A 24,533-nucleotide genomic window follows, 5' to 3' on the forward strand; every position below is an offset into this window, starting at 1 on the left:
ACCCTCTTGGAATCCTGGAAATGCAAAGTTCTTCCTTAGGAGGACAGCAGCCAAGAACATGCATAAACCCGAGATGCCTCCATGTTCCCTGCCTATATTTTCCTAGAACCAGAACGGAAGTGACTAGTGCAAATCAAACACTGCCAGCCATGCCTGAGAAAAGATTGATGTATATATATTTTTTTCATTTTTGAATTTCGACCCCAAAAATATTCCAGAAAAAAAGTGGGGGGAGGTCAGGCTAGGTCTCCTTCAGTGGACATTTACTGCCAAGGACAGTGGACTTGCCCCACACTCATAGTACTCCAAGCCCACTTACCCCCCCCCCCTGCATAGCCCAGGATGGGAGAGATGTTAGAGGTGGCGGAGGGGGGTACAGGGGAGTGGTGCTTTGGGGGAAGAAGTTGGGCTGAGGCTGAAAGGTGGGGGAGAGCTGCCCATGTGCAGTCACCTTTGCTTAGTGACAGAGCCTCAAAGCTTGGCCAAGGCTGAAGGAACTCCACAGGTGTAAGTGAGGCAGGCTAGGCGGGATGGCTGCAGCCAATGAGCTTGGGAAGGGCAGGGCTCAGGACTGGCCTTCCACCTTCTAACTGATTATCTGCCGAGGTCGTCCGTAGCCTGTCATGCCAGCCTGGGAGGCCCCTCTGTTGGTGCCCATCTGTAGACCAATGACATGCTTTCCCTCTTGCAGCTGGCTGTCCGTGAATTCCCTCTTATGCTCCTGGGCTTTCCTAGGAAAGGAGGAATCAGGATCAAGACTTGCCAGGATGTGATGTTTTCTACCTGTTTTCTGATTCCTCTGTTCTTCCTATCCCAATCCCCTTCCCTTCCTGTTTCACATCTCTTTTTTTCCCCAATCTAGTGTGCCCACAGGCCAGGGGGACTAGCTGAACACAGGAGGGCAGAATGGGAGAAGCCAAGAGGTAGTAAGGACCTATTTTCCACCTATCCTGGACCCTCACTTCTTTCCTTCTGGTTATGTGATTCTCCAAATCATCCCCACCAGCTAGTTGCCCAAACCACCTTCCATCCCCATGCAGTGATCCACGCTTAGAAGGAGGAGGTCCCTGGAGATCACATACTTCATAAACCAATTGGGATCTCCACGGTAGTGCCCATCATTCTTGGTCACTGCCAGGCTGCCCAAAGCCATCAGGGTCCTCTGCACTGCTGCCATGTCTTTGCCTATAAGAAGCAAGAGGGAAGGGTAGACAAACTTCAAAACTGAAAACACAACTCTAACCTAGGATCTGCCCCCATCTCTCATAGGAAATGGCCAGAGTAGGGGTAAAAGTCCCAGAATCAAGTCTTCAGTAGGTCCTGTAGTACACCTTAGTGAATGTGGTGTGGTATTCTCTTGGCATCTCCACTCCTCTTAAGCACAGATTAACAGGTCCCTCATGTGACCGATTTTGGTCAACCCCTCTCCCTGCCTCAGCCCCCTGTCTTCTACTTGCCCCCCAGCCCAGCCCTTCTCCTCTCTGTACCTTCAAAGAGGTCAACAGTCTGGAACATATCAGTCTTGGTGACCCCATAGCCCTCAGCTGCCTTCAGGAAATGAGCAACCTGCTCCATCTGTTTGAAAACCATGGAGGGTGGGTTCTCAGGCACCTTCACTGGCTTGGAACCGTCAGGATATAGGCTGTTCACCAGCTTGCTCAGAATCTGTCAGGCAGAGGATGCAGTTTGGCACTCCATTCAGGGTGCCTGTCCCAGGGATGGCACAGCCCCAGCTCCCCTTCCCAGGGTGCCACTTACCACACCATTCTTCAGCCAGACCTGGAAGCCCAGGCGTCCACGGTCTGGGCGACCCACATCAGAGCCACACTGCACTATGATCCACTCCACCAGCCGTTCCTCCAGCTCCTCATCGTACTTCTTTTCAATTTTGGATTGCACTTCACGGCTCATGCCATAGGAAGGACCTTTATTAGCCATGATAGGTGAGAACTGAAGTAGGACAAAGCAGAGAAAGGAGAAAGTGAGGGGGCCAAGGAACAGCTCTGCTTTTCATTTGTGGGGCCAGGCAGGCCCTCTAGCTCCGTTTGCCCAACTACCGTAGGCATCAACCTCCTTCCTAATTTTGTTTACACAGCACTGCCTAGCAAGGCTAGGCTTATCCCCTCAGTCCAGAAGGTCTCTGTACCTGGAGAAATAGAATACCAGATCCTTGGTCTAGGACAGGGAATCAACAAACTTTTTCTGTAAAGGACCAGGCAGTCAGTATTTAAGCCTCTGTAGGCCGCATGGTCTCTACCATTGTAGCAGAAAAGTGGCCACAGACAATACGTAAGCAAACGAATGGCTTTGTTGCAGTAAAACTTCATTTACAAAAACTGGTGGCAGGTGGGTTTTGGCCTATAGGCCATAGTTTGCCAACCTTAGGTCTAGAGCATCCTTTCTTTGCCAAGATTGGCCATAGAGGCACCAGAGAAGCCTTCCCTATGAGGCCACATTGTCCCCCAAAATAAACTCAAGGTGGTTTACTGCCTCTCCCTTAAGGAACAAAGTTACTTCCAACTCTTAATTCTCCGCCTACTTCTAGCCCTGAAGCTTTACCTTCTTGCCTCCAAAGTTTGCAGCTGAAGCAGCTCAAACTTCCCACCCTGGGAAAGTTCAAGGAAACCACCAAAACCCAAGAGCTCTTGACAAGCTGCAGTTCCTTAGGGGAGCCAAGCTGAGAGGGAGGCAACCAGTACACGCCCATCAGGCGCAAGCCAGTGCAGAAGCTTGAGCCAAAAAATCAGAGTCTTCCACGGGTATCCAAGAGCCAAGAATCTGCCATCCAGAGCATGGGAAGCCCCTCCCTCTCCAGACCAGCAGCAGCTACCACCCTGAAGGCTTAGAGCTCACTCTGCCCAGCTGGCCCCACGACTGGAGAGAAATGGCTGAAGAGGCAGGGTGGGCAGGCCGGCTATTAGGAGACATGGGTGGGACTGACCAGGAGGAACCTGATTTTTTCATGGGGATGCCTGGGGGTGTTGTATTTTTGCCAGTGTTGGTCTGAAGAGCAAGTAAGAGGTGCCAAATGAGGTCAAGCCCACCCCCTGGGTTCAGAGGGGTCTAAGGTAGGGGAAGTGGGGGAAGTGGAGGGAGGGAAGTGAGATTAAGACCTGAGGATGGAAGCAGTCAGCACACTTTCCTAACTCTGAGCAAGCCCTTTTCCCCACCCTACCGCTGCAGAAAAGCAGAGCCAACATCACATCACACTGATGCCAGACCAGCTACCTACCTCCCTTTGCCCTGTCCTTCATTTTCCCCATGACTGACAGCCTTTCAGACTCAAGCTCCTTATTTGTGAAGTGGGGATAATAATAGATACCTCAAAGGGTTGTGAAAACTTGGCGGAAAAAAAAATAATGCCTGTGGAGTACCTAACATACTGCCCAGCATTTAGCAAAGCCCCTCAAAATGTCAGTGCTTTAGTCCCAGAGCCAGTCTCCTGATAGTGACCTGGGAGGGAGCCCAGCCCCTGATCAGGGGATAGGGGACAGTAAGGGCCCTTCCAACTCCAGCCTGTCCACCTCCTTTTCAAAATCATTCCCTGACAGGACAACGCAGTTGGGAAGAAAGAACACTAGCCTGGGCCAGCCAGGCTAGTGTCTCTTTCCTTCTCCGTAACAGAAGAGGTAGCTCAGCTGAGGCCCTGGTTCTCTGGTAAGTTCTTCCTTTCCCAGCCTCATTTTTATATCAACCACACCCATACCCCACCTTCCAAGGATCCCTGGGCAAAGAACTGTGGTCAAAGTCCAGAAGTCAACCAGGACCAAATGATCTCAGCTAATCCTTCATCCTGGCTTCCAAGCTGTCCCCTCCCCTGCTTGTGTCCCCATCACTACCTGCTCCCACATCTGCTCCCCACCCCCAGGTCCCCAGAACATGTGAGGAACAGGGTTGGAAGGACAATATATCCCCATCCACAACTCTCACTCTGGTTCAGGACAGACAGGATAAGCCAAGGTGTCAAGGCTCACAGTGACAAGCACCAAGTATTGCCGCCCCTAGTTTTAAAAGCAGTGTTTGGATTTTGGTCAGCGTTAGGGAGTGGGATGAAATGCATGCCATCTCCCTTCCCTGCCCCTGGCACCATGGTTCTCCCCCTCTCCCTCCTGGTGAAGTGTCTGAAAGTCAAGAGTTCTAGGAAAGCCCTCAAGTCCTACCCTCCAGCTGTTTGGAAGAGGAAAGGGAGATATTATCTCCTCAAGGGCATTTCTAGACAAAAACTCTCTGGGCAGGATGGGCAGATGGCCTGAGCCTTTTCTCTGACCCTCTGGTCCTATGGCTCCTGATGGGCCTGTCCTCCCCAGTGATCCAGGGTGGAAGTGGAGAAAACAAAGTCCAGCTACCAAGGGGCAGGGGGCAAGTCCTACCAACAAAAGCCCCAGGAAACTAGCAGGAGGGGGTCTACCCAGGACAGCTGGGTTCCCCCTCTCTTCAAGGTAAAACAGGAGCCAGCACATCTGGATCTATGAGATGGCATGTGGGATGGGCTTATCTAAACTCCAGGGACAAAGAACAGCCCCCACCACCTTCCACCCCCAATAAGTCTGTACCCATCCTCATTGCCCTTCAAAGAATAACCAGGAAAAGGAATCAAGACCTTTAGGAAAGGGCCTAGGGTTGGTCCCAGGCCTGCCTGTCTGAGCCACCCAGGCCACTGCTCCAAACCTCCTCCTTAGCAATACCTACGCTGCCAACCCTCTGCCCATTGTGATGGTAACCTCAGCTCTCTCACCTGCCCCTGCACCCTGCCTCCCCAGCCTGTTCTAGAATACAAGTTGGTGTGGTCCTTCACAGTGTCTCAGTGGTTCTCCCAGGCTCTGGGCACCCAGTAGTATGAACCTGCTCTCCAGCATTAGTGGACTCACACACCTCCTTGGACATCCTTCTAGATGGACAACAGACCACAACGTTTTGAGTCTAACACCCTCCCAATGGGGACGACTAAAGCTGAAAATGGGGAGTTTACCACTCACCCCAGTTCCCCGGGGGGTTGCCGTGAATTTCTCTGCACCAGCCAAATCAGCCTAGGCATTCCAGTGAGTGTGAGCGGATGCGGAGTTTTAGCAATCCCATCCCTCCTTCAAGCTAGAACCATCTCCCTATCTGAAGATGAGGTGTCCGACAACTCCATCCATGCTGAGTGAGTCTTCCTTACTGGGGATCTGGATGGAACAGCCTCAGAAAGCCCTCCTGCAATGCCCCCACTGTTACTGCCAAGCCCCAGCCCAACTTTCCTCCTAACCGGTGGACAAATGCACTTACAGGGATTCCTCAGGGCTCTCAGGAAGAAGTGAAGTCTCTGTGTCTGAAGTTGGACAGACAGGATGGGGCGCTGGCTGGGTGAGGGGTTTAAAGGGCTGGTGCCATGGTGATGTCAGCCTCCCCCGTTGACTCGTCCCTCAGACCCCTCCTTGCCAGAGGAAATCAGCTCCCTTGCCCACCCCCAACCCTCCCAGTGACTCCACACAGGCTCCATATTTGGGGAAAGACATCAAGTTGAAGCAGTCTGCCCGGGGGCTGCCGGAGACATTCCCTGCGTGTTTTGGAGATGGAGCGGGTGGGGGCGGGGCCCCACTGCAGGCGGGAACAGCCGGGAAAAGCCTTTTATGGACAGGACCACGAAGGCTTTCCCGGCTGTCTGGACTTTGGGCTTCTTCACTGTTCTTTGCCCCTGAGTTTGAGGGGAGAAGGAATTCAAGAGGGTCTGGTCAGGGAGAGAGGAAAGGGACTTGGGGGCGGTGGGTGCCTAAGGTTTGTGGAGGAGGACAAACAGTCCGCCCTCTCCTCCCAGGGCTTTTAGGTCTGCTTGGAGGTAAGAATTAACCTTTACGGAGAACCTACTACATGCCTGGCGCTCAATTTTGAGAGAGTAATTATTGTCCCCGTTTCACAGGTGAGGAAGCTGAGGCTCACTCTTGCCCAAGTCCACCCCAGGGAATCACAAGTAGCATAACCTGGGCACCCCTGCGATCCCTTGGTGGGAGCAGAGAAGGAGTAGACCCACTTTTTCTGTTGTCCTGCCCTGTTCAGTTTGAGAAGAACTCTCACTTATTGCAGGCTCTGAGTTACAGGACTTACATTCGGGGTAGGATTTGATGGTTCAGCGGCAGCCGAGTCAAACCTCCACTCCCTTGGAATGTCAAGCCTGGCCCCCGCCCAAGCAGCAGAAGGTCTCTGAAGACTGGGGTAGGAGGCTCGGGGGCTGCATCATCCCTCCCTCCTCCTAGGACCAACAGTCCCTACCCATCCTGGAAAACAGACTGGACCTCATTACTCCAGGCTTCGGGAGTCCCAAGGAGGGACAGCAAGAGGTTAAGAAGGCTTTCGGTTGGGTCCCTGTGCTTCCTGCTCCGGCACTCCCAATCCTGGGGCAGTCTGATAGGAAGGACCCAAGCCTGCACCTCCACCACCCTGCGCCAAGCTGGGCCTGACAGTTTGGGGAGCTCCACCCACCAGCCTGCCTCTCACTCTAGAGCCCAGCGACATGTAGACATATAGAGCTGTAGTGCCCCCCAGTGGCTCCAGGAGAGAAGAGCAGGAGGGGAGCTGGGGACCAGTGAAGAAGCTGCCCAAGCCTCCATCCCACCCCTGTTCCTGGACCCGCCCCCCACTCCCACCCCCCCCACACAAAGACCTGTGGCTGTGATCTAAATTCACCAGATTCTGTGGCCTCCAAATCTTGCTCTCCTTAGCCTGCTGAAATCTAACAGGGTCATTTCAAATCTCCCTTCTCTTGGAAATTGCCTGCCATCTACCCACTCATCCAACAAAAACCCAATCATCTTCCCTTCCCAGAACACCCCTGGCTGGGCCTGCACGCCTCATTGGGTCTGCAGTCTACCTAGCTGAGAGGGGCTCAAGTCTGGGTACCGGACCAGGTAGGCAGACTGGGACGGGAAGACGTCCTTGCCTTTTGGTAAGGCAAGCGGGGGGAGGGAGGGATTTCAGCGGTGAGTGGCATGGACTGAGCTTTACCAGCACAGAGTGCAGTCATCTCCTGGTAGATGTTTATTGAATTAATAATTGCTCAAAGGAAATGAAAACAGTGGGAATCAAGGAACTGCAGTTCCCAAGGTGACCTTGGCTTGGGAAAGACAGCCCACGAGGAATGGGAAACAGAGGGACCCTCATCCTGTCCCTCCCCACATCTCCCCCTATACCCAGAAAGTGAACACAAACAAGGGGCCCAAGAACTGTGTCTGGCTGTTTCTTTAATTGAGTGCAGACTCATTAATAGAAAACAGAAATGCAACCATAGCATGGAAACACATAAAACGGAGTTCTGAAAAAAAGATCCAGTCCCACCTCCTCTCCCCAGCCCAAAGGAGAGCTATAAAAACACATTTGGGTGGATAAAGCATATTCCCATCCCAAAGGCAGAGGCCCAACCTGCACCTCCCCTATTCTTGGCATTTGGAATGGACCTGGTGGGGTGAAGGGGAACCAAGGACCGAGCAGCCAAGGGTCCCCAGAGCTGGGGGCGTGGTGTAAACACTAAGTTTTCATATGGATGGATGGATATGTGTGACTCACAGAACCTGGCTGAAGACTGGACGGGAACTCAGAAGCCAGCCCTGTATCTGAGAGTGAGGCTAGGACTGGGGATGCTGAGGGGGATAAGTGTGTCCCTTCCTTTTTGGCTAGGGAGGGGGTAAAATGGGGCTGGACTCTTTGTATCCTCTCTCCTTTGCCCCTGGACATTCATGGGCAGTGTTGATGACACTGAGAGACCCCCAGCTGGGGGTTGGCAGGACTAAGGGCTTGGAAAGAAGGGAAGGAACGAGTTGCTTTTCCTTCTAATCCTGGTACCAGCAGCAATCTGGGTGCCTGGTGGGATGGGGAGGTAACCTCTAAATTCAGCCCTTCACATCAGAAGGCAGTTCCCTCACTCCTAAAGAGCAAATCAGAGAGAAGAGGCAGCACTTCCCAGGGCCCCTCGAAGGCCTTAGCACCAAAAGCCTGGCACCAGCTGGCCAGCCCCCCAGATCTCACAGTACCTTCCATCCTGGCTGACCTGAATGGGCAGTGACAGCAGCCAGGTACAGCCCCAAAGAGAACCGGGGCCCCGAACCAGGGCCCTGGAACAGGAATGCAGGAGGAAGAATGGACTTAAGGTCCAGGCTGAGGGTGAGGGGAAAGATGGGTAGCAGACAAGGCATGAAATGGGGAGGGCAATGCCTTCCCTCCTTCCTCCTGCAGAGGGCACCCAATGGACAGGGGCCCATGGAAGGCCCCAACACTGAGAGGAAAGCAGCAATTTGGCCAATGTCTGGAGTTTCCAGGGAGCAGACCTCCTTTCTGGAAGAGGGCAGCTGTGAAGCTCAAGGCCACCCCATGACTGTCTAGGCCAGGCCTGAGTGAACCTCGCTGTCTTGCCCCTGCCGGCACTGGGCAGCAGAGCTGCGATGCACGCCTCCAGCTCTGCAGAGGCACTGGGGCAGGTGAGGCAGAGGAGTTCAGGGCCCCGTGATGTGAAGCAAGGGGCCCAGCTCTCACTAGAAGACATAGATCTTGTCCCGCTGCACAGTGTCTAGGTCGTCGTCCAGTGTCAGCAACACCTGGGGGGGGGGGGATGCACGCTGCATCAGGCACAGGGCAAGAGGCGACCCCACCTTCCGCTCCAACCTTCCCTGCGCGGGCCGGGAGAGTGCTCGTACTAGGAAGGACCCAAACATGGCAATGGAGGAGAGGAAGTGCCAGATGTCATGGTCGTCGAAGAAGTCAAGGAGGATGCAGTCCCGATTGTGCTCCCGCGACTCTGCGGGCGTTTTCTGGGGACAGAGGAAGCGATGCCTGCTGACAATGCTCTGGCAAGGCTGTGACCCACATCCTTCTCCCACTGCACCCAAGGCACTCTCTGTTCCTGGCCCCAGGTGGGAAGGCACCCTCATCTCCCACATCTGAGAAATGGCCTTTTGTTACAAAGATCCCTGAGGACGCTAGCTTCTGCCCTTTCCTTCCCTCTGACCCTCCTCCCTTAAGATTCCTATTCCCTTTATCTAAAAGCTAAGGATGGTGATCACCTTTAGATGCCTTCAACTCAGAGATGCTAGACACAAAAGCTCTAATCTCCTTTCCTTGGCTTGGACACTGTCCCCCGGTTCTAATCAGTCCTCCACAGCTCCTCTAGCTTCATTTAGTTCTCTAAAGCCCTACAGTCAGGTCACACCCGCCTCTGCTCACGGTCCACGGTGACTGTGACCTGTGAAGCCAGGGTCCTCCATGCTCTGCCCATAGCCTCTATCCAACAAACACTTACTGAACAGTTGCCTTGTATCAGGGGCCGAGCGTGCTACATACTGCGGCAACAGGGATGACCTGCCCTGACCTGAAGGAGCTTAGTCTTCACTGGGATTCCAAATCACTGCTCTCAGTGATCCCCAAATCTGCCCTATTTATTCTTGCCTCCATATTGTGATTCAAATCAGAGTATCTTTCATCCACAGGGCCCTTCCCTGTCACCCAGGGCTTTTCTGGCCCAGAACAAGGTCCACCTCCTACAGGCAGCCTTTCTGGACTTCATAACTCAGAGAGACTGATCTGTCCTGTACTCTCCTGAATACTCCGCCTGCCCCCATCTTACCAGCACCCTTCATTTCACGTACGATACTGTGAACAGCAATACGTGACCAGCAGCTCTTCCTTGAACTGGACTACAGACGCCACAAAGGCAGAGGTCATGCCAGACTTAATTCAGATCACATAACTGAAGCCTGACACATGGGACGTGCCCTGTGCCACCCACTGGTTGTGTTTGCAAGTCGCCTGGCCCAGAGCCTCAGTTGTCTCATAAGTAAGACAGGGATCCTCCAGGCCGGAATGTCAGGCAGATTGAATGAGAAAGCAGCTGTTTCAGTGCTAGCCCATAGTGGTGCTCACAAAGGCGTCTGGAGAGAGAATTCGCCATTTGTGGCGACTCCCCGCCTCACCCTCTCACCACAGGGTGGCCACTCACCTGCCAGGTGCTGAGCCCCTGGAAGAAGAAGAAGAGTGCGAAGCCCCAGACCACCGAGGTGCAGACGATGCAGAGCAGGGGGATGAGCTTGATCCTTTCCCCACTGCGGAGCTGGGGTGGGTGAGGGAGCGAGCAGCGTGTGAGGGCCAGGCCTCGCCCAGCCCACTGCCCAGCCCAGCCCAGAAGCTGCCTGCCAAGGGCACTCCCAGGCTTTCAGGGCTGGTCTTTTGGGAAGACTTCTTGGATTCATACCACCACCTTGTGTAGGCACATGTGCCACTTGTCTCCAAGCTGGAAGCCTGGTCCTGGTGACCTCACCCTTGATGTCTACCCTAGCTGGGCTCCCCGAATGTACTGGCTGGGGGCTCTCCCTCTCGGGGGGGCTCCTCTCACACTGGATACCAGGAGGATTCCTTGAGAAGCCAGCATTCCACCTGGTCCTCAGAGGCCCAAGCCCATCACAGATCCTATAAGCTCCACCTCTTCCTAACTCCTTCTGCATTTAACAAGACCCTTACCATCTGCTGCCTGAAATGCTACCAGTTTCATGGGCCATTCTCAGTATATGGAAGGGACTCAGCGAATGGCTTTTCAGAGGTAGGTGGCTCCCAGGGATACAAGCAAGATTTCCACTGGAAGGCAGGTGGCAGAAGACGACACACTGAAGAATCCTCACTTCCTCTCAAGTGTTGCCCAGAAAGACTGTGCCCATCTCCCTTCCCAAAAGGTAGGGCAGTTAGCATAGGAGGCTCAGCCATTCCCCCAATCACCTTCATGATAATATAGAAGGCAAAGTAAAGAAGCAGGTTGCAGATGCCAATGGCCAACAAGTAGGAGGCGAAATCATTGGGGCGCATGATGAGTCCATAGGCAGCCCTGCCAAAAGAGAAGAGAGGGGCTGGTGAAGCAGGGAGGGGACAGAGCAAGAAGGGTACTCTCCCTTGTCCCTGCCCCCACCATGTTTTTTTATCATATGGGGAAGGGTTTGGAGACCCACCGAAGATTCAAGAGCCCCAGCTGCCAACACCTTTCTCCTTAGCTCCCATTTCCCTTTCAGGCCCAAAGCTTAGAAGTTGGTCATGGCCCCCAGGGCCCCAGCTGTCCACCCAGCAGGGTGACCACCATAGACAATGGCCAGACTCACAGTGACCAGTTGATGATATTGCCCATAACCAGCAGCACCATGCGGTCCTGGAGGGAAGCAGAGACGCGGGGATTGAGAGGTGGAGAGAGACTGGGAGAGAGGTGGGAGAAGGCCCAGGCAGCGGATCGCCACCCCTGTCCTGGACCCTCAGCTGTGCACCCCCTGCCCCGCCCACCACTGGAGAGGAAGAGGACCGAGCAGGTACCACATAGAGGGGCCCACTGCACTGCCGGATGCAATCTGTGTACAGCACATGGAGGATGCGGCGGAAGATCCCCGAGTCTGCAAGCAGAAGGGACAGGGTGGTGCTGGGGGGGAGGCGCGTTCTCTCTTCTTCCCCAGGCCCCTGCTCTGCGCTGCCTGCGCGGAGCCAGGGCCTGCAGAGGACCCAGCAATACCAAGGCCTCATCTAGTTCCTTGTCCAGATTCCTCCAGGGCCCACAATACGAAGGCAGAACCCAGACGTGTCCTCTGTGCCCAGGTCCCCAAGACAATCACCCCCTCATTCCGGGGCACCCATCCTCACCCAGCTTCCAGCGACCCATGTAGTAGAGCTGCGTGCTGAGGAGCAGGGTAGCAATGATGTGAATGACGGAGAAGACGATCCAGAATGCCATGTTTCCTTTGCCAAAGACCTGTCATGAGGCATCAAGGGGAGGCTTAGGAGACCCCACGGGAAGCTATTTCCAAGGCCTGGCTCTTCCAGGAGAGCCAGGGCCACTACTCAGCCAGGCTGGGACTCTCTGTGGGACCTTTTTGGAAAAGGGGTGGGTGTGTGTATGCACACTGCAGGCTGTGAATGCACAAGGACCCATCTCCCAGGTGAGCAAAGGGGTCAAAGGGGGCTCGGGCAGAATGGGCCGGACTCTCACCACGCCCAGCACCGAGAAGAAGATGACCATGGCTAAGCAGGCGTAGGCACTGTAGGCGCTGGCGTTGATGTCCGGGTGCCGCTTCTGATAAAGCTTCAGCATGCAGAGCCCGGCAATCATGTACATGAACGAGGTGTCTAGGGGTGGGGAGCACGGAGTGAGCCTCAGAGAGCTCCCCACTGTCCAGTCCAAGCGGGGTGGGACGGCCCTGACACCATGCCATAGTCACAGAGCGTGTTGGTAGCAAGTTGGCACCTCAACCCCAATCCCTACTTCCCAACCTCGTGCTGTCTCTGCTGGGCCACACAGCCACCCCACTAGCTGTCACCCAGCCCGACATCCCCCCGACAACAAAGGCAAGCTGGAAGAACTTTATCTGAACATCTCAGACCATAAGCATCCTGAGGTCTGGGACCATTTCTTAATCATGTCGTTTTCCCAGTGCTTTGCTGGAGCCTGGTATACAGCAAGACTCAGCAGAGGAAGGAGACCACACCCAGATGCCTACTGTCTGTATAGAGTACACACAGCGCCCCGCCACGGAGTTTCCTACGGGACTGGATCTTGGGGACTCCAGCCTGGTGACCAGGGACGGTGGAGGGCTTTGGCAGATCACTGCTCCAGATTCAGACAGAGAAGGGGGCAGCCTTGCTCACCAAACTGGAAGTTGGTATAGTTGGGGCAGACGTGATAGCAGGCGCTGAGCAGCCCCTCCATCATCAGGGCTGTGCCCATCGCATAGAACAAGCCAAAGTGTTTTGGGATTCCACACTCCTGTTGTGGACACAGAAAAGGAAGGTAGGAAGGAGGTTAGGCACAGAGAAAGGAAGGAAGGGACCCAAAAGAGGGTACCCTCAGGTGAGGGAGAGAAGGAAAAGTGGCAGGATGCAGGCAGAATAGGTGTGTGGGCAGGGAGAGCACGGCAGGGCAGAGAGAGAGAGGGCAGGGCAGGGAGGGCAGGGAAAACAAATGCCTGCAAAGAGGCTTTGCTGGAGCTGAGGCCGCAGCCCGGGTGGGAAGTGGGGCCTGAGCAGACAGAAGGGCAGGCAGGCAGGGGGCTGGTCCCTCACCAGGGCACAGAGATCGTTGCGCAGCAGGGCCCGGTTGTGGTTGATCTCCCGCTGCAGGATGATGAGCAGGAAGAGGAGCCCCAGCAGGATGTAGCCCAGGTTGCTGAGGATGTTGTTGAAGGCGCTAAGAGGGCGACACACAAGGCATATGACATTTTTAGCCTCATACTCCCACCTCCTCCCCAGCAGGCTAAGCCCTTACCCCCTGCCTTGGTTCACCAGGGGGAAGGGACCTCCCAACAGCCTCTGCACCTGAGGTTGCCCAGCGGGTGGGCGCAGAGGAAGTTGTAGTAGCAGATGTCCTGATTCCCAGTGACATTCACCACCTGCAGCAGGGAGAGCCAGCGGGGGTGGGTATGTGAAAGCGCTTGGCCCCACCCTCAGCCAGGGCAGTGGGGAGCCAGGCCCCAGTACCCGCCAAGATACCAAGCCTCACTCAGCGAAGCACAGGCAGTGCCACCACGGCTTGCCCACACTCCTTTTGAAGAGAGTGACACCAAGGGGCACAGTCCCCAGCCCCCTCTTGCCGGGTGGGACTGAAAACCCTGAGACAAGGCCATGACTGAGGTTCCTGCCCACAGTACAGAGAAACGGGAAGGGAAACCAACGCTTACCAAGTCCCAGAGTATTTGTTTCACAAATCCCCACAACAAGCCAGGGGAAGGTGACCCTGTCGTTGTTGTTGCATCTGAAGATATTGATGCCCAGAGAGGTAGACAGGCTTGCCCCAAGTCACCCAGTTACCCTCAGGCCCATGCTCTTCCCGGGCCCCAGGGCTGGGAGGCTCTGCTCTCTGGAGCAGTGTCCCAGACTGTACCAAAGGGGAGCCTACAGCTGTGCAGGGCACCAGGTGTGGGGCCGAGCAGCCCGCCCCTCCTGCTCACCGTCTGGTAGGTAATGACCAGCTGCACCACGGGCAGGGCGTAGAAGACGGCAATGGTGGCGATGTTCCTGAGAGCAGGGGGCCAGTGGTGAGGCAGGCCAGGCCTGGGGACAGCACCACGCCACCCTGCCAGCCCCAGGAAGCCGGCCTGCACAGCCCACTCACCAGAAGTAGATCTGGTACTTCTTTCGCAGGACCCGTTTGTCCTTCCGGGCCAGGTCAGCCACATAGAGGTATTGCTGAGGAGGCAGAGGGAGCCCTCTCACCCACCCTCTCTCTCACCAGGTTAGGGGTGGGCCAAAGGGCATCCCCCTCACCCAAGCCGGCACCCAGGTGGGTGGGGATCTAGAATGGCCTGAGGCTGCAACTGGGTAGACCATGAACATATGGCTAGTTAGGAGGAGGAGCTGTGAGTCGAGTTAGTTTCCCCTAGAATCTGTCCTGGCTCGGCGCCTCCCTGGGCTGCTAGCCCAGCGGGAAGGAGGCTGGGGCCTGCACACAGCAGCGCCAGGGCTGGGCCCACGGGTGTCAGACCTTGGTGCGAATAACGTTCTTGTCTGAATCGATGTCAGCCAGTGTGTCGTAGTCATCCTCTTCCACCGAGCTCATGGATTCTAGTCGGGGCCGCGGGCCCACCGGGTCAAGGGAGCGGTCTGGGCAGGCAGGAGGGGAGGGTTGCACCACTGGCCACTGTAACCCAGTCTGCCCCCACCCATCCGAGGCAACTGTCAAAATTACTAGGCAGAAGGCAAGAGGCAGACTGTGGGCTAGGGCTCAGATCAGGGCTGGAGGTGGGCTCGGCCCTTGGAAGAAATCAGGGGCTCTTAAGTCCTGGGGGGGAAGCAAGGGTGGGTTCTGCCGAGAGGCCACAAAACTGGGATCTCTCCAGCTTTGCTCCAGTCCTTGTTCCCTCACTGAATTAGGGCTTTCCAGGCCACGACGCTGAGCAGACCCGACTCCAGACCCAAGCAACAGGACTGAATTCAGCAGAAGTCATGCTGATTAGATGTCCAGGCCTGTGGGTTCTGAGAAGACACTGCCTTGGCCTCCACTGGGTTAAAGACCCACTGGGCCCTGGGGCTCAGGCAAGGGTGAGGGCCTCTAGGAAGGGCGCTCTCTCCTTTATCATGTTCTTTCCTAGTACCTTCACCAACTTCCTCCTGTGAACTCTGCCTGGCCAAAGCCCCCAGGAGGCCACATTATGACCCCTTGCTCACATGCCGTACTCCAACAGGCCAGGGAGTAAGAGTACAGGTCAATAAGTGGACACTTTCAAGAGCATCTTAGAATATGTAGCTGGCCCAGGCAATAGCTAAGGGTAGAGGTAGGGTACCAGCCCATCACCACCTGGGGCCAGTGCCTGCCTATCTCAGAAGACACCAGAGCCAGTAATTATTGGCATTAGATGGGGAAGCCATGCACAAAGCATCTTTCTGGCCCTAGAGACGACCGACTTCAGTCAACCGCCTTGGCATAAGCTGATTGGCAGAGCAGCCCCGCCCCCTCCCCACATCTACCCATGGCAATGCACAGCTGCCGCATCTGGCCAGAGGGGAGGCGCCGCTTGAACTGGTCGTGCCCTTCAAAGGAAAGGGAGAGTTACCGGGTATCTGGGGCCAAGGAGGAGAGGACAAGGGAGGAGAGAGAGAGAGAGAGAGAGAGAGAGGGAGAACAGCAGGCCCTTCCGTGATTCCAGCAATTGGCAGAAGAGGCAATCACCCACCATCACTTTTCACCCAGCCAACACCAGCCCTGCACCAGTACAGCCCCTGCCCTACCCGGTCTGCTTACCCTGGTAATTGTAGGAGAGCTCCCCAGTGCCTGTGCTGTCAACCAAGCCATCGGTGGATCCCGAACAATTCTCTGAGGGGAAGTTTAAGTGGTGAGGCAGGTAGGGGAGGCCTCAGGGAAGGGGACCCCACACCCATCCCCCAGGGGCTCTGAGCAGCAGCAGAGAGCATGGGCACCAGAAGGGGGCCCTAAGGAGCCCAGGTTGTGAGTGGGCAAGCACAACCTCTAGCTTTAACACATACCAAAGGAGCCGTAGCTGTAACCTTCATAAGGGGAGGTATCAGGGAAGGAGTCAGCCAGCACTCGAGGGTGTCCTGCAATGAGAAATCAAGGCCCTGTTAGCCCTGAAAGCAGAAAGAGGACTAGAGCCAAGGAGAAAGAAGAAAAAAGAACCCAAAGAAGACAGACGAGAGGGGCCATGCCAGCTGCAAAGAATAAGCACCTTGCTCCCCCCCACCACTGCCACCATCTGATCCAGTTCCCCACTGTCATCCCCAGGGTCATGTCTTCCCTAAAGGAAGACAAAGGTCAAAAGACTGCCGCACCTAAGTGAGCAGCCTCAAGGACAGACAATATCCAGCCTGCCCAGGTCCCAGCTAAGCACCCCTTCCACTTCACTTCCCTCCCCAACTCTGGACTCCAGCTCCTCTGTCCACACAGCAACTGGAGCTTACCAAGGAGAGAAGCTGAGAGAGAAGGTCCCAAGCAGGAGGGAGGATAGAAAGAGAGAGGAATGGGAGAAAGAGAGAGAATGAAAGGTCAGTAATCCCTGATACTGCAAACAGCGCTGCCTGACGCAGACAGTGCCGCCAGGTCAGGGATGGATGGGCACAAGATCCCAGCCCCACTTCCATCTGTGAGTTTTACTGCTCATCGGAATGCCCCAGAAGCCTCCAGCCCTTCCTCCTCTAACCCCTGAGGGAACCACCTGCCACGCCACTCTCCTCCCCAAAATACAAAGCAAACCCTGCCGCCCGCTACTCCCCCACCCCACCCCACCCCAGCCCCGGAGGTACCGCTTTCTGGGCAGGCTCGGTCCACGGCCACCAGCAGGGTCTTCTTCTTCTGCCTGCAGGGACAGAACGCAGAGGCCGCCAGGCAGGGCTGGACAAGGGCGCCTCCCCTGCTGAGCTGGCCTACGTCCCACCCATGCCGATCTTCCATCTGTGATCCCACCTTCTTCCTAGGCTGGGAGCCGTGTGGGGCGGAGGGGAGGGGCTGGTTCCCACAGGGGGAGGACCGAGGACCACACCCTGTAAACCCGGGCGGAGGACAAGGACGGCGTGGAAGCTTACCCCGGGCCGCCTCTGATCCTGCAAGCCCCTCCCCACTACAGATCTTGACCAAGCCACCCCGGAAGAAGGAGGCCCAGCCCACTACCTCCAGTTCTCCCAACAGGCCAGGAGGATGGTCAGCAGGTAGAAGGAGAGAAATATGCCCAGGCAGAAGAGCATGCCACCCACGTAGGCCTCAGCTGCGGGGAAGGAAGCCAGAAGGGGAAGAGGTCAGAACCTTCTAAGACTGCCCAGTCTGGCATAGAAGGCCCTGTGTGTTCTGGATTTTCTCCCCAGCCAACCTTTCACCACTTCTCCTCTCAAACGTAGTGGCCCAGCCAGTCTGAACACCTCACTGCCTCCCCAAATGTTCTAAACTCTGACATGATTCTTGTCTTTGCTTAGGTTACAGTTTCTGCTAGAACTTTCTTTGCTACTTCTCAAAAACTGCATCTTGACTTAACCTACCAAACAACATGTTCAGGCACTGTGTCTGGAAGGCTTCTCTGCCTTCCCTTGTTGCCAGAGTGGCCTGTCCTTCACTCTACAGCTCTCAGCCTCCTGCCTTATCTGTCTGCTTCTGGACTGGAAGCTCCCTGAGGCCCGTGGCCCTAGCAAAGCTCCTGCACAGAGAAGGTACTCAGTGAAGATTTGCTGAATAAACAGGCCATAGAGATGAGGCAGCTTCTTTCCCCTCCCCTCACATCCCTTATTTTTACTTACACTTTCCAGTTTCTGGAGGGCCCCTTTCAGTCATTCAGAAACTTTTTACTGTCAAGTACTAACTAGGTACTTTCCTATGAAATTTGTGCTTGGCCTCATAATTTAGTGAGGCCAATGGGGCAGATTAGCCCCATTATGTAGATGGGGAAATTGGAGTTCAATGAGAGGATACTGCTAGGAAGCAGCAGAGGAACTAGAACTCAGGGCTTCAATCTTTAGTCACGGGCTCTCCGCAGCACGTGACGCTGGAACTCACCTTCTGGCCCTTCTCATCACGAATCTTGCCAAGACCACTCCCTAGCCTACTCCCCTAGTCTGCTTGAGCAGGACCCCATCACACTCCCCATTCAGAAAATCCTACACCCCAGAAGTGAAAGGAAGAGTCAGAGGCCAGTCCATCCCCTCCCAGCCACCCACACTCACACGTGACTGCCCGCGATACCAGCACTGACAGGGTTTTCTGGCGGTGCCCTTGATCAACCGGTTCATCTGGAAGTAAAACGTCAAACTAGCAGAGAAGTGGTTGCCTGGAGCTTGGCAAGAAGTCTTTCTTGGCTGGGGCCAAGAACCCTTCAGCCTTATCCCATCAGTTCTGCCAACCAACCATGCAGGCCCCTTCTCCCCACTACGTAGCGACCAAGCCCTCCCCATGCCTAGCCAAGCCCAGGGTACAAAAATATACCTTCTACAAAAGGGTAGAAAGGCAAGGAGCCCCCACAGGCCTGGTCTTCAGTCTTCACTACCACCACCACATAAAAGCTGTTACTGGGGAAGTCTTTGCGCTGTAGGATAAGATGATAAGGAAGACCATCATCAATTACCACTAGCAGCATCATAACCATCCTTTTCTGATACTTACTTTAGGCTGCACATTATGCAAAACTCTTTAACATCTTGTTTTACTTGATCCTAAGAAGGATCACTGTGAGATAAGGAACTGGCAGCATCCCTGCTGGATAGGCTCAGAGATGTGAGTTAGGGTCACTCCACCAGTAACGGTAGAGTGAGGATCAAACCCAGTTCATCTGTCTCCAGAGCCCAAACTCTGAGCTTATACGATGGCCAGGTGAGCAAATGTGTGTGTGCCTCACAGTCACGGAGCCCGTGGCTCATCATTACAAGGCTAGGCATCAGCCAGGAGAAAGAGTGGAGGTGCCAGATTACCTCCGTCACTGCACGACTGGATGCTGTGAGGCAAGTGTCTTCCCATCCCTGCCCCCGAGAGCAAGCTTAGCCCAGGAGCCCTGAGGCCATCTTTCATCTTCTTCTATCATTACAATGAAAGAAGTAGATAGGACAGCCGGGAATGGGACTCGGCTCTTTTCTGTACCCAAAGGCAATTGGGACTATGGTTCAATTTTCACAGATTCTAGGAACTGGAGGGCCAAAACCCAGTCTTGTGGGTAGGGTAGGAATGGGACAGAAGAAAAGGAACAAGGGTTTGGCAAGTTATCCAGCTAATCATCCAGCCACATTCCCTAAAGGACCATGGGCATTTCCTACCTGTACAGTGATGGCTGCCTTCTTGGTCATAGTCTGGTACATGCCAATGAAGGCGACATTGTTGTCCAGGTCATAGACAGGGCACTATGAAGAGGAGGGAAAAGGCAGATGCACAGGGACCTGGAGCCTGTTTCCTCTATTTAGCAGCCCTGACAACAGCTGGTAGAGAATAAAAGGGCCAGGCTTACCAGGACATCCTGGATTGAGATGACTGAGCAGGGGAAAGCCTTGTTGGAAGTCACCTTGACAATCACTGAGTCCACTCCCTCAGGGAACTCATACTTGAAGTACTGAAGGTACAAGAATGGCAGGAGGGGAGCTCCATCTCATGAGGATGCTCTCTCTGCCCATTTAGAAAGGAGCAGTCTACCATTATGTGAGGACCCAAAAGCCTCTAAGGGTTGGACACTGGAGGCTCTCTAGGAAGAAGAGCTTTGACTATCAGCAGCACCACTGTTCCTGAGAGGCAGACCAAGAAAGATGGCAGCCAGACCCCGTGTCCCTGCACTGGCCCACACTGCCTATCTGTCACCACCTTAGGGGTAAAGCTCCTGTTTCCCGAGAGTCCCTCCATGGGAAAGACAGCCAACTTGAAACTCTCTGCAAAGACCAATGACTATTTCCACTCCAGCTCTCACATCTGAGCATCCCCACTTCTTCTCTTGAGGGGTAGTAAGGGAGATTTTACCTGGGGTTGAGCGGCTGTGGTATTGAAGCTAAACTGCTCCCCAGTCCTGTCAGACAGAGAAGAGACATCATGGCCACTCCCAGAGCTGGAGTAGGAGGGCAGTCCCGGTGGTCTCCTTGCTCTCCCTACAGACCTGAGCACAAAGTCATCCATGCGGCTGACCCGGAGCTGGTAGGTGGTGTTGACCAGTGACAGGGTGGACACATCCACATAGAAGAACTGGACCTCAGACTCATTCTTGGTGGGGGGCTGACACAGTGTTCGTTCTACCTTTTGGTAGAGATACTTGCGCTGAAACCTACAGTCCAAAGCAGAGAGTTAGGACGTGACTACATCCCAGCCAGCTTCCACACCAGGGAAGCAAAACCCCACTTCTTCCAATCTGCTCTCCATTACCCACCCCCACCCCCGCAACCCCTGACAAGCTCCAAGCTGGCTGACTTCGCCCCCAAGCCACTGACCAGCCTCCTGGCTCAGGGAAAGGGGATGAGAACCAGGAGGGGCTACTGGGCGGTCTAAGGCCCTGGGTGAGACTCTAGGCAAGACCTGGCCTGAGCTGTCCCCCTCTCTGATCCCCAGGTCCTACTTACTTCCCTCGCAGGATTAGGGGCACCTGGAAAGACACCACAGCCTCCTTCTGGCGGACCACAAACAGTAAAGGAGCCCCCTTCTGCTTGTTCAGGACATTCACAGACACACGCACGCCCTCTGTCTGCAGAAACACATGGAAATGCCCCACAGTCCAGCCTATGGTGAGTGTACCCCGGCCACCCTAGATGCATGGCTCCAGAGACTGTGAGCCTGTCCTCCCTCATGTCAACTGCTCTGTTCTTTCCCTACCCTGGTAAGGCTGGGAAGCCCGCTATGCCCCTTCTTCTGCCAGAGTAACCCTCAGTCTCCAGGAGTTAGGAGAGGTTCACAGAAGAGGCCCACTCCTGGATGGCAAGTTTGTGCAGGGCAGCAGGACCCAGGACCTGCAGGGTCCAACTCCTCAATGAGAAACACAATGGAGACTTTACGGGCCTCCAGGATATTCCACGTGCATGCACAAACAAACACACACACGTGCATGGACACACAAGGGGGCAAGAAGTGCTCCTCAACTTTCCTTATGAGCCAGGAAACCAGCAGCAAGTTCCAATTCAACTATTCTGGGACCAGAGCCTGGAAGGGGGTAGAGGGTGGGGTGGAAAACCAAACTGTATCTCTAGCTTTGACCAGTGAATAGAGCTGTGGAGAAGTCATATCACATCACTGGGCCTCAGCATCCTCCTCCATAAAAAATAAATCCAGGGAATGCTGGAACCCAAGCCCTGGAGGGGTAAGGGTCACAGCTCTTAGGGTGACCCCAGATATGGGAAAAAAGGAAGAAAGAAATCCAAGCAGATGGCTGAAAAGGAGGCGGAGGAGATGAAATTTCAGAGAACCAGGCGCTGAAAGCAGACCCAGGCCTACCACAGAAACCAAAGCTCTGCCCATCCTGAAAACAAAACTCAGATTCTTCATTCTCAACTCCATCACTTCCCACTAAAACCAGGCATGGAGAGATGGATAAAGAGCAAGACAGGAGGTCACACAGCCAGAATTCCCCAAATTTAAGCTCTGCCTCAGGTTACGAATTCCCAGACCTAGTCATGCCCATGTTTAACTCAGAGACTCACCACTATGGGTAAGAAATGAAGAAGAAATCAGGGTGAGGTAGACTGTCTACACTGGACAAACTTCCTTTCTCTTCCTGCCCAGCTTGTACTTGGCCTTATCTCTGCAACCTTCAACTTACAAGGCCAGCTGGCTTTCTGAGCTGGGAAAGTACTAGCAGTTAACAGCAGCCTGGGAAGTCCTGCAGCTCTCTCCCTGGGGAGGCTGGGCTGGAACTTGCCTAGGCAGAGCAGGCTGCAGTCTTTCAATTCTGGGCCTATCTTAAGCCCCCTGGGGTTTTCTGGGCCCAGAGCAGCAGCAAGCCTGCTTTCTCTCTTGCACCTAGATCCCACAGAGCTCTGTCAGATTCTGGGTGTGAGGGGAGGGAGTAGGCCGTTCTGCTCTGACCACAGCTGGGGATGGGGGTGGGGAGATGAATTGAGTCCAAGAGAAGATGGATTGAGACAACTTTAGAAACTGTCCAGTTGAAGCTTCGAGAAACAACGGTGTCAAAGGAAACCTGGCCAAGTGGTTCCAGCACGGTTCTGAGAAATGGGAACCCATCAGGGCGGCTTATTCCTACAGCCTCCTAAAAGAGGGTGACAGAACAGCCCAGCCCTGCCTGCTCACCAACTCACCACCAGCCCCCCCTCCACGGCCCAGCGCCAGCCCTCACCCGGTTGCGGGTCACAGTGTGGTTGAAGGTGTAGATGTTGACCAGCTCGCTGTTGACCTCGTCCACGTAGGTGCGCTCAAATTCGGCATCTTTCTGCGAGACGTTCTTGGGTCCCAGAACCCCCAGATGGCTCTCGGCCGAGGCCACCAAGAGCACCAAGAAGGGCAAACCCAGAACGAACATGGCCCCGGCAGGGCGGCAGTGGCGGCAGCAGCGGCGGAGGCGACGACGGGCGGCGGGACACCTCCGGGACAGGTTGCGGCTCCGGCCGCAGCTTCCAGCATCTCACCAGGACCAGAACTTTAACCCCGGCCTGAGATTAAGAGACGTCCCCTCCCTGGAGCCGCCGAGACACTTCCCGGGGCCCGGGAGGGGAGGGGGCGGGCTACGGACCCGGAAAGGAGACCCCAGCTCGCGAGAAAGTGAAGGCGGCGGTGAGACCCTTCTGCTCCCGCCCAGGGCCGCGAGAGCTAGGGACAGCTGGTTGCCCGGCACCGGGAGACGCCAGGAAGGGGAGGAAGGGAGGGAAGGAGGGAGGGGAAGCCGGCGGCGGGGGCGGCCGGAAAGGGACCGAGAGTCTGGGAGTGAGGGGCGTGATAGGCGGTAGCGACCCGACGCCGTGCGGGGCGACGAGTTTTCCGGGGCGTGGGCCCTTTAAGGGCGGGCGGACGCGGCGGTTCAGGCACTCGGAACTCTAGAAAGTGAGCAGCGCTGCTGGGCGGTAAACAGCCGGCCCGCCCACTGACGTCAGGCGAAACTGACACAAATTTAAAGGGCCAGGTCCAGGATTTGGCCTTAAAGGGGGCGCAGCAGTCCTGCTGGAAGAGATGGTCCAACTCTCCAACCCTTGACCCGCCAGTCTCTTCTTTCGTTATCCTGTAGGTCTCTTGAAGCTCAGATTAGAATAGGCGGATGTTTCTATTTAGAATCTCCAACTCGTTCTTGTTGACAAATTCTCTTTGCGCAAACATAGGAATCATTCCACTCCACCCCCTCCATTACCGGTAACATCCTCCATCCTCGGTCCATTTTTTATTCCTAGGCTCTGGAGGAATGAATAACTCTAGGAATTAGGAAGCAGGACGGTCCATACGCTGGAGAGGAAGCTGGGGCAGAACTACAGAAGGAACCCGCGTGCATTCTCACCTTCACTGCCAGTTTCCTAGTTTGTAGGGTTATTTATCCCCTCATTGAAATATATAGTCCCCTTGAGTGTAAATTGATCAAACTTTTCTGCAGAATACTTTGGCACTGTGTTTCAAGAAGCTTAAAGAAATGTATGCCCTTTAGATCCAATAATTTCACTACTGGAACTCCATCCCCAAACATAAATATTGATAAAAATTTGTGGGCAGCTTTGCTTATTACTGTGATATTATAGTACAATATAAATGTCCTTAATTAAGGAGTGGTTAAATGCACTATTATCATGAAGCCAGTGAAAATCTTAAAAGACATGTAAGTGCAGAATTCAGGCTTTGACACTATATAAACAGTATGTCTTCCAAATACATAGATGTGAAGAAAAAAAAAGTTGAAGAAATTCAATAAAAATATTATTATCGCTGAATTACAGATTATTCTTAAAATAACATGTATCAGTCCTCTAATTACAAAAGTGTAGAAAAATACCAAAAAAAAAAAAATCACTGGATTGTAGGATGGTTGTAAGCAATTTTTATATTTTTTAAAAATTTGTTAATTTTCTACCATTACATGTATTCTTTTTAATGAAACAAATTTACTATTAGATATGTTTTAAAAAGAAAAGAAATGTGGCCACTTCCAAAGTTTCAAGCACTGGTGAAGCCAGGTAGGTCCATGCCTTGTCAGGGTTGTCTTATACACAAGATTCCAGCAACCTCTGCCTGGGGCCCCTATCTTAAGACCAGGGGCATTGTTTCAGTGAGAACTATTTGACTTTAGGACTACTTATAAATATTTATTAGTTCCTGTAATTAATATTTAATAAGCACCTACTATGTGCTCGGCACTGTTCTAGGTACACTGGGCAAATGTTGAGTATGAAAATTAGACCTGGCTCCTGCCCACGCAGAGCATACCTGAGGATGAAGAGCAGAAGCAAACTGCAGGGGCTGGAGAACGCTCGAAAATCAGACCAAAGAGAACCTTAGCTGTTTCTGGGCAACCCCTCATTTATAGATGGGTAAAGTGAGAAAACAAACGCAGAAAAGTTCTGTTAATTGACTGTTCACTAGACTTAAGTCTCCTGCGCCTTGGTCCTGTACTCTTTCCAGCACATCTAGACAGATTTAGGTCCTGTGGTTCCACAGGATAACAAGAGGTATTTTC

General features: G+C 54.2%; 2 protein-coding genes across 5 annotated transcripts; both read right to left on the bottom strand.

Annotated features, from left to right (window-relative positions):
- Positions 1-159: 159 nt before the first annotated feature.
- On the bottom strand, positions 160-5,400 carry TAGLN (transgelin). Its single transcript, XM_077112813.1, has 5 exons — positions 5,266-5,400; positions 1,759-1,950; positions 1,488-1,665; positions 1,083-1,185; positions 160-731 (listed from the first exon to the last, which is right to left on the bottom strand). Exons 2-5 carry the CDS (start codon positions 1,936-1,938, stop codon positions 587-589), a joined length of 606 nt encoding a protein of 201 aa, XP_076968928.1. The 5' UTR covers positions 1,939-1,950; positions 5,266-5,400; the 3' UTR covers positions 160-586.
- Positions 5,401-7,197: 1,797 nt separating this feature from the next.
- SIDT2 (SID1 transmembrane family member 2) lies at positions 7,198-22,938 on the bottom strand. 4 transcript variants are annotated; one of them, XM_077112814.1, is made up of 27 exons: positions 22,221-22,938; positions 20,497-20,618; positions 20,040-20,204; positions 19,907-19,952; positions 19,407-19,508; positions 19,219-19,302; positions 18,398-18,497; positions 18,139-18,204; positions 17,099-17,192; positions 16,735-16,787; positions 15,961-16,032; positions 15,719-15,790; positions 15,445-15,507; positions 14,462-14,580; positions 14,093-14,166; positions 13,929-13,995; positions 13,297-13,370; positions 13,045-13,168; positions 12,631-12,748; positions 11,975-12,111; positions 11,629-11,737; positions 11,308-11,384; positions 11,103-11,149; positions 10,729-10,834; positions 9,959-10,069; positions 8,661-8,774; positions 7,198-8,561 (listed from the first exon to the last, which is right to left on the bottom strand). In XM_077112814.1, exons 1-27 carry the CDS (start codon positions 22,401-22,403, stop codon positions 8,499-8,501), a joined length of 2,562 nt encoding a protein of 853 aa, XP_076968929.1. In that variant the 5' UTR covers positions 22,404-22,938; the 3' UTR covers positions 7,198-8,498. The 4 variants fall into 4 exon arrangements, with proteins under 4 accessions (XP_076968929.1, XP_076968931.1, XP_076968930.1 ...); XM_077112816.1 differs by lacking the exon at positions 8,661-8,774; XM_077112815.1 differs by lacking the exon at positions 15,445-15,507 and having other exon boundaries at positions 22,221-22,937.
- Between the last annotated feature and the right edge of the window lie 1,595 nt (positions 22,939-24,533).

Source organism: Tamandua tetradactyla, chromosome 8, assembly GCF_023851605.1.
Source record: "Tamandua tetradactyla isolate mTamTet1 chromosome 8, mTamTet1.pri, whole genome shotgun sequence".
NCBI classification, from domain to species: domain Eukaryota; kingdom Metazoa; phylum Chordata; class Mammalia; order Pilosa; family Myrmecophagidae; genus Tamandua; species Tamandua tetradactyla.

Bases quoted from the DNA above. Each gene is read 5' to 3' on its own strand.
- TAGLN (XM_077112813.1), bottom strand. From the start codon at position 1,938: ATGGCTAATAAAGGTCCTTCCTATGGCATGAGCCGTGAAGTGCAATCC. The intron at 1,666-1,758 runs GTAAGTGGCACC...TCTGCCTGACAG, and splicing joins TCTGGCTGAAGAATGGTGTG to ATTCTGAGCAAGCTGGTGAA. The intron at 732-1,082 runs GTATGTGATCTC...CTCCTTTCCTAG, and splicing joins GATCCCAATTGGTTTATGAA to GAAAGCCCAGGAGCATAAGA.
- SIDT2 (XM_077112814.1), bottom strand. From the start codon at position 22,403: ATGTTCGTTCTGGGTTTGCCCTTCTTGGTGCTCTTGGTGGCCTCGGCC. The intron at 15,508-15,718 runs GTAAGCAGACCG...TTTCCTTTGAAG, and splicing joins GCTCTCCTACAATTACCAGG to GGCACGACCAGTTCAAGCGG. The intron at 13,169-13,296 runs GTGCAGAGGCTG...TCGCCCTCTTAG, and splicing joins CACCCGCTGGGCAACCTCAG to CGCCTTCAACAACATCCTCA.